At 42.9% G+C, this 9087-nt stretch overlaps 1 protein-coding gene across 1 annotated transcript; it reads right to left on the bottom strand.

The window, feature by feature from the left end:
* Positions 1-570: 570 nt before the first annotated feature.
* Positions 571-8748, bottom strand: LOC311242967 (signal-transducing adaptor protein 1-like; the record flags this gene model as incomplete). The annotated part of the gene is made up of 10 exons (XM_084332031.1): positions 571-650; positions 1280-1501; positions 2832-2934; positions 3367-3436; positions 4161-4292; positions 5291-5694; positions 5885-5941; positions 6648-6764; positions 8201-8272; positions 8647-8748. 10 exons carry the CDS (start codon positions 8746-8748, stop codon positions 571-573), a joined length of 1359 nt encoding a protein of 452 aa, XP_084188157.1.
* Positions 8749-9087: the final 339 nt, after the last annotated feature.

Below are 9087 nucleotides of genomic sequence, written 5' to 3'. Positions count from 1 at the left end.
GTGAAGCCTCTCGTCACCACACCTGTGTTAATTACAAAACAATCAATTAAACACTACAGCCGCAACACAAAAGACACGTACCCACCACCATGTGAATGTACACACAACAGTGAGGAACTAAATTGTAAAGCGCTTTGGATAAAAGTGCTTTGGATAAAAGTAAAAAAAAAATATTATTCTCTGACCCCAGTGTTTAAAAGAAAATCTCTGCTCACATCATCATATTGATTACACATTGTACAGAGTGCATGAAGAAGTCCTGCATGGATTTCACACAGGCTTTAATTGAGTTTTTCCATTAAAACGTTCTTAAATTTTTTATCTGGAATATTGCCTGGTCTAAATGCTGTTCCAGAGGCTTTCCTGTAGGATTCTGGGAGACGAGATGGATTGAAAAAAATTATACATATTGTGCAATGAGGGATACAGAACACAATAAACTGCAATACTAATAATAAAATGTAAAATCGATGTACAGTATATCTATGCAAAACAAAAGTTGAATACTGTCATAATTGTCCAGCTTATGATTGATTGTGATTATGGAGGTATCTGTAAAAGCAGAACTACTCATCGCTGCTGCATCAACTGGTCCCCAATCTGTTTCCGCCGCCGCTGTAGAGCCTCACGAAGCTCATCGTCCACTCTAGCTAGTGGGAGGTTTTGGGCTGGAGGACAAAGCAAGGCTGTCAATGATCCCTGTGGTCTACTGTAGAACGTTCATGTGCTCATATTTCTGATTGATTGGTTTGATTTGGGTTCTTCAGGCAAAGATTCATTCAATCGTAAACATTTATTTTTATGGTATGATTTGATTCGGTTAGATTACCTTATAAAAGGTGTTGAAGGTGCACAAATATGATGGGACAAATTCAGTCGGATATAACTAAATAATGCAATCAAAACCTCACACCACATAATTAGATAAATAAACACGTTAATTTTGAATAATTGTGATTCATCTCAATTACCACTACAGAGATGCATTCGAATTTCAATATTCCACATCCTCATATTATACGCCTCCATTTATGCTCCTTTTCCTTTTCTTTTTCTTTAAATAGCAAATGTGCAGCAATATCGTATACCCCAAACAAACATGCACATAAACACTCATGCACACCCTGACTGGGACTATTATTGAGCCAAGTGAGGACATTTTCAAAGTGATCACACAGGAATCAACCTCATTGGAAACGTAGGTGAAGTGGCAGTAAATTAATGCTAGGAAAAGAGGGAGAAACCTTGATTACTACTGTCTTCCGACAGGTCTTCACACCTTGCTTTGGTTTGTTAGGTGTATCATCATCAGGCAGCACATATTCGTCCTCTGTAGCCTTGACTGGAGGAGCCTTGGGACTGGGAGGGGTGGCCTGTCTTGCCTTTGTGTGGATCATGGGTGCCACTCGAGCTTTGGGTGTTGCTTTGGGTTTCGATTTGGATACCGATTCAGGGAATACTTTGGGTACTGTGGAGGCATGGCTCTGCATGGGCGGCAGCTCTGTTGAATGTAAGCACACACACACAAGCTAATTTCTGGTATTAAGGGTTTGTGTGAATATAGATTGCAGTAATATCAGTAAGCGTGATATATATTACGTGATCTTTTTCACAGTGCATCCTGTGTTACCGTGGTTGATATAACCTGTTACCATGGTTACAGATCAATGTAACACCTGCAATGTGTGAAGTATTCCTCTAGGGGTCAGAAGCATACGGAGGCAACACACAGCCAAGAGGCGAGTTGACCCCATACTTGTTTGTTGGTTTGGGGGGAAATTGCGCTAAAGTGGACAATTTCTTTAATCTAAAACTGTTGATTTGATTTTGGTGCTATAAACACAGTGGTTCTCAACCTTTTTGATGCATGCCCCCTTGAAACAGGAATGCCTTTTTGCAACCTTGAACATGGTCAAGGATAGACAGAATGATGGATTTTGACACCAAAGAATGATTCCAAAGAGGCTAGTCCACTTGATTAATAAATGGAGGAGAGCTTTAGACTTAATCAGAAGGTTCTGTGTGGAGTTTGCATGTTCTCCCCGTGCTTGCAAGGGTTTCCCCTCCAGAAAAAGAGATAAACCCAATGGAAAAACATGCAGAACAGATCGCTAACGCTGTCACATCCCTGACGAAGACAGACGGGGCACTTGGATTGGTTCCCGGGCGCGGCCCCACGCCGCAACCCATGTCTGCTCCCAGCTGCCCTTGGGGGGAAGGACGACGGGATGGGTCAAGCGCAGAGAGGAGATTTAATTGCCCAAAAAAAAGGTGTGTTCCAATGTGTCACCCATCTCCCATCCCATTTGCTGCATGACAATGTAACAATGTGTGCTACAAATAAACTTCTTTATTTCAAGTCCAGTTTAATTTTCATTCATAAAAGCACTATATAAATGCAGTCCATTTACCATCTGTACCAAAGATTATAAACATGATCTATTAATATATCTTTTTGCGAAAGAAATGTATCTCGTCCCAACTCTCAGGCTGTGAACCACTGGGTTTAACTGATTTGAACCTGGGCCTCCCGCATGGGAAACCTACCAGTCAGCCAAAGGGGAAACTTCCAAGGGAGATATTAGGCTTACTAAGCTTCAGATAGGGCTACACTGCTACCACTGTAACCCACCTGGATTTGAGCCCAGGTTTCTCGCATGGCAAGCCAAACATCTAGGCTGCTAGGCCCCAGACCAAGGCAGATATTAGTCTTAGTAGACTTCAAGCAGGGCTACTCTACTCCGCTACAGTGACAGTTCCTCCCTTGTGGTGTTGGCCCACCACTGTTTAAGGCATATAGGGGAAGCACTGTTTTATAGCATTCCTCTCACCAATATGAGTGTCGTAGAGCTGTGGCCTCACATAAGGATGAAGAAGATACTCCGTCTTCTCCAGGAAGTATGTCAACACGGCACTTAAGGAAGGCAGAGTCACCTGGAATGGCAGACGGGTAGAAAGTGAGAGATAAAAAATCAGACTTTGGAGCTTTCCTAGTGAGCCAGCAAGAAATATTATCTACAGATTCCTCTATCTGTAGTTTTAGACGCTAGCTTCAGAGGGTTCAATATGGTTTTGGAAATGTTAACTGAATATAAAGTATTAATGTCCTTGCGGGCCACTGGGAAAGTTACAGTGGGGCCGCCAGGGACTATCACTGTTCTAGATTGTAGAATGTAGTGTGTAGAATGTCTTTTTGTCAGTTTACACCAGGATGAGTCACCAGGAGTCAAAATGTACTCCATGCTATGGGAAATCTAACCTTATGAGTCTCAATATTCAAGTACAATGTAGACTTTCCTCCAATATCAATCCTATGTTTCATGCTTTGACGAGGAAATAATCTTTAAATCCGACAGTCACACTTACTGGCGTGTTCAGCTCAATGACGAAGCCTGAGTCTGTGGTGGTGACCCTGTAGTTCTTTAGGACTGGCCCACTGAAACACCAGGAAGAGGACAGTCATCTGAAAGCCTCCATCTGGCAGTGTTTCATAAACGGCCTTCAGAGACTTCAACATGGAACACCAACCATCAGGTTGTAAATAACAGGTGGCATAATGGTCAAGAGTCAAGACAGTGTTGTAGTCGAGTCACTAAATCTCGAGTCCGAGTCCCCAATGTTCGAGTCCGAGTCACCAAAGAAGAGACTGAGTCGAGTCAGAGTCAAGTCCCCATTACCCTAGTCCGAGTCCAAGTCCACTCTGGCAGTCAAAGAGCTGACATACAAATAAAAAAGGTCACTCTACATGAAACATAAATGAGGGAGTTTATTTACTTTGTGACACAATAGCCAAAGACATTTATTTTTTAAATAAATAACTATGAATTAACAAGTCGGAGTCTTCGTCTGCACCTCGTCTGTCCGAATGCAGTCAATGTTCGAGTCCAAGTCATTATTGCTCAAGTCCAAGTCGAGTCACGAGTCCTGAAAATCAGTCCAGGACTCGAGTACTACAAGACTTGAGTCAAGATTGTGTGGCAGACTGAAATGCAATTGTGTGGACAGATGGTAGGTATCTACATTGCTGTAATACATAAAACGATGCTAGTAAGTAGCTGTAGAACAGAGAGTCAGAGACCAGTCATGCATGGGGGTTGACTTGGTTTAGGCCCTAGGGTCAACGTTAGGGATCAGTGGGGTTAAGTTGAAGGGTCAAAGACCTTGCATTGACTTGTCTGAGGGTCAGGGCGTAGTTGTCGGCCAGGATGGAGGGACGAATGATGACATTTCCGTAGTCCGGGTTTTCCGTCAGCATCCGCTCGGCCACCTGGCGGCTCACAGCGAAGAAACACCTGACATGGAGGAGAAAGAGCCACATGCTACCTTATCAACAATAAATACAGAAGAAAACTAAGTGAACATTAGTTCACTACCTACCTCAAACTATAGTCTACCCTTATAACTTAACTTAATTTTCCATCTGCATAAGTAAACAAACAACTAACTGTTATGGTCTATTTCCAAGTAAAAGAAAAAAAAGTACATTATGGAACAGAATATACGTATTAAAAAATATATATTTCCCACACACTCTGAACACACCCCTCTTCTCCACAGTGACATGAGAAGATGGTGAAGAGAGAAAGATACAGTAAGGAACAAAGTAAATGGAACTCTTAAAAAAAAAAAATGTATACTTTTTCTCCCATTTTTCTATTTTTCTCCCATCCCAATTTCGTATCGTCCAATTCTACCCTCCCCTGTCTCGAACGCTGTTAGGCCATGCCTCCCACAAGCCGGCTGTAATGTGGACGAAGCCATACATTGCATGAGTCCCCTCCGGTACTCGAGGTAGCAGCCATCGCATCTTTTCACCTGCCCAGCACGATCTTTCAGCGTCGGGGGTCTGAGCTTTGGAGGGACGCCGCCCCCGTCGCTTCCTGATTCTACTGCGCAGGCGCACCAACCGACCTGTAGGAGTCGCTGTCCACAACGTCCGATCCCCACCCATCAGCTTCCCACCCCCTAATACTGCCAAATGTATTAGTATGAACGACCAGCAAAGCTGAATGCAATGAGGAGAGCTGGGCTCGAACCCAGCATCTCCTGCATTGGTGGTGAGCACCTTGCCCACTGCACCACCTAGCCGCCCCTGAACTCTTTAAATCTTTAAAGAGGAGTTGGAGTAACTTTTTTGATGGCCATCCTGCCCCATTTTAAGTGGAGATTGTGGTAAACTCACTCGAGCCCCTTTTGAACCCTATCAGTACACATACGCCTGCTGAGAAAATCAGAGAAAAAGAACGCAAGCAGCAGATGTGAACTTCTGGAAGCTTCTGCTCATACTCACAAAGGCATCTCAGGGACGCTGCTGTCATATTCATCTTTGGGCGAAAGAGGTGAAGTGGAGGAGGACGGGGGTGAGGTGGAGGAGGATGGGGGTGAGGTGGAGGAGGATGGGGGTGAGGTGGAGGAGGACGGGGGTGAGGTGCAGGAGGATGGGGGTGAGGTGGAGGAGGACGGGGGTGAGGTGCAGGAGGATGGGGGTGAGGTGGAGGAGGATGGGGGTGAGGTGGAGGAGGACGGGGGTGAAGGTGGTAGGAAGGTGGGACGGGGCAAGAGAGGTGGACGATGAGGTAGAGATGGACGATGAGGTAGAGATGAAGGGGCTTGTCTCTTCGTCTCTTCGGCCAGAACTTCCTCCAGCTTCAACAACTGGCCTGGCATCAGCTGAAGATGACTGGGGATCTCCTTCTGCAGGAGGAAGCACAGACAGCTCTTTGTGGTCTTTGTCATCGTCATCATAATCAACATCATCATCATTGTCATCATCTGCATCATCATCATCATCAGCATCATTATTTTCATTCAATATTATCATCATCAGCAACAGCAATATCATTGTCATTGTTACATTGTGACTGACAATATACAATATACTTACTTTGGCCACAGTCATGATAAAGCCTCTCCATTCCTCTACTGTGTTAAGGTTATCCATCTGCATAAGTAAACAAACAACAAACTGTTATGGTCTATTTCCAAGTAAAAGTACATTATGGAACAGAATATATATTCAAAAAAAGTATAATTCCCACACACTCTGAACCCACCCCTATTCTCCACAGTGACATGAGAAGATGGTGAAGAGAGAGATACAGTAAGGAACAAAGATGGTGAGGAGAGATACAGTAAGGAACAAAGATAGTGAGGAGAGGGATACAGTAACCTCTTTGGTTCTTATGAGTCATCTTGATTCAAATGATGAACCATATATTACTTTGACCAAAGGAGCTGAGACAGAAACAGAACCAGCTTTCCTTTGATTAGTAGGAGGATTGTTGAAGCACTTTCTTTGTTAGATTTAGACTATGACAATGAAATGTATAGGCATGCTGGAGTTTCAACCCTCAAACCTCTGGACTTGGTCTATCACTCTGCCCTCAGATGTATCATTGGGAACAGATATGATACTCACCATTGTGACCTTTATGATAAGGTAGGTTGGCCTTCTCTTTCTGACAGGCGCAACAATCATTGGCATTTGTTTATTTTCAAAGCTACCTCCTTATATCTCAACGTTGTTAGAATGGAATCTTGGTACCTATTCAACCCGTTCTAGCGGCTAAAGTTGGAGGTTCTTCTAACATTTACAGGTGAGAGTGGCAGATAATGTAATATGAGGTTTTGATAGATTTTTAACAGACCTTTAGCTGTACCTCCTCCTTGGCCAGGGAGAGAGTGAAGACAGTCGGTGACTTGTTCTGATATGGAGAATGCATTTCCACTGATATCAGCGCTTGTAGGTCCACCTTCTCTGTGTACTGACAGATTAGAATAGATTATAGAATCATCACTGTCCTCAGCGCTTGTAGGTCCACCTTCTCTGTGTACTGACAGATTAGAATAGATTATAGAATCATCACTGTCCTCAGCGCTTGTAGGTCCACCGTCTCTGTGTACTGACAGATTAGATTATAAAATCATCACTGTCCTCAGCACCTGCGGGTCCACCTTCTCTGTGTACTGACAGGTTAGATTATAAAATCACTGTCCTCAGCACCTGCAGGTCTACCTTCTCTGTGTACTGACAGATTAGATTAGACCACAGTTAATGTTCATTTACAGTTATTTACACTTACACCTATCGCAGTTGCTCTAGATAGAGACACCACCTAGGCCTACTAAAAGCATGGATTAGTGTATGTCACTAAACCGTTTAAAGGAACAGGCCAATATTCTATGTGGAAATATGCTTACCGTCTTCTCCTGAGTCACGAAAGAAGATAGATACCGGCTAGTTGGTCCGTATCCACTTCCATTCATTTGTGCTAAGCTAGGCTAGCTTGCAGCTGGATAGCTTTCTACTGAACACACAGAGAGGAAATTGGTATCTATCTTATTTTCGGACTCTGGAGAAGACAGTAAGCACATTTCCAATAATGTATGTGTTCCTTTAAGGAGGAATGACACCTATTTTAAGAATTCACATATCGCTGCTGGCGGGACAAAACCTCCTAACTCCAAAAACCCAACTTTTCAGCAGATGAAAAAAACGAACACAGATTTGAGGGCGAATAGAGTTACGAGGTTTAGACAGATGATTGGTTTAATGCTTTCCCATTGTGTAGACTTTGTAAAACCACACACACATGGAGGATGATCTACTGTGCCTTGGGACACTTCAGTCAATATCTGTGAACAACTCTCACCAACCTAGAATCACAGAGATAACCTGTTCAATTTGTGATCACTTGAACGTCATATTCCAAGATTTATTCACTTTTTGGACCCAACAACATTGATCACAACATAATCAAGTAATAAATCAAATGGCAATCAACTAACACTGATGCTACAATAAGAGATAAGAGCTCACATGAACCTCTTGACATGATTACAGGAAACTTAAAAACACTTTATAGTCCTTATGGGCTGCTAGTCCCAAATACTTTCTGAATTATTTTATGAATAATGAAGGGAAATGGAATGCAATTCAGTCCGTGTTTCAGGCAATAATATTGCTGCCTTCTTGTCATTATTTGTGAACATGACCTACTTCCTCTTAAAGCTAGAAAACCAGAGAGAGAACCCTCAAATGTATGATGTCACCTGGGTGTAAAATCTGGGTTTCGTAGACAATGACATATTGCGGAGCCGTACAATGTTAAGTTGGGTTCTCATGAAATGACATTAACAAGTCATGTGAAGTTGCCATTGCACATATGGTAGGAAAGTGAACAAATCCAAGTGGTCTTACTGTATCTTGGATGTCATCTGTGTACAGGAAGATTGTGGATCCACGGAGCTCCCCATAATATTTCTTGAAGTCCTGGAAATGACAGCCATATTGTTTTTCACCACTTTGTCACAGTATTTAGGCTTTAGGGTCAATGCAACACAACAGCAGCATGGACCCTTCATTGTGTTATGAAAAAAGAATATAGGCCAACACATGTCATATTACGTTTTTGAAAAAGAAAAGTTGTGTGATACTAAATATGAGGTGCAAATGTTCACTTATTGGACAGATTCTCGTAAAACACTGTTTAATCTCCCATATATCTCATTACTATTTCACTATTACTATTACTCTATTTCACAGATAAAAAGTTGGGTGAACTGAGTTTGAAGTGGGTTTAACCTCCGCTACATCCCCTGCTCTCACTCTATCATCTCTCCTCTCCCTCTCCCTTGTTCTCTTACCTTCTCTCCTGTGTTTTTCTTCAGCAAGTGACCCGAGTAGTAGAGAGGCAGAGCGGTGATGGTGTTTCTCCTCATGTGGACGAGCCTTGGAGGCGCAGGCATGATCCCGATACTCTGTCTAATCAGTACGTTATCCTCAGCTTTGGTCCAGCTTTGTTCGGAAACAAGTCTATTTTCTGTCCACTCTGGCTCTGTTTGGTTCTTTTCCTTTCCAAGGTTGAGTCTACACAGTATATACAAGGTGTATAACTGGGTTGAAATGGGTCTTCAGGTGAATAATTTCCTCCCCAAAATATGAACTGTCCCTCTGGAAGGATCTTCAGTGACCCTGAATGAGTGGGTAGCCACACATTTACACTGAGCTTCCAGTATGCTTGAGCCGATTGTTGATATGATGAACTCATCTGAACACTCTTCTACTGTACCTTATGACGGTGCTGC

This window comes from Notolepis coatsorum (genome assembly GCF_963971535.1).
Source record: "Notolepis coatsorum genome assembly, chromosome: 16".
In the NCBI taxonomy this organism is placed as follows: domain Eukaryota; kingdom Metazoa; phylum Chordata; class Actinopteri; order Aulopiformes; family Paralepididae; genus Notolepis; species Notolepis coatsorum.
The sequence above is the reverse complement of the archived record's forward strand: the minus strand, read 5'-3'. Positions and strand labels throughout refer to the sequence as shown.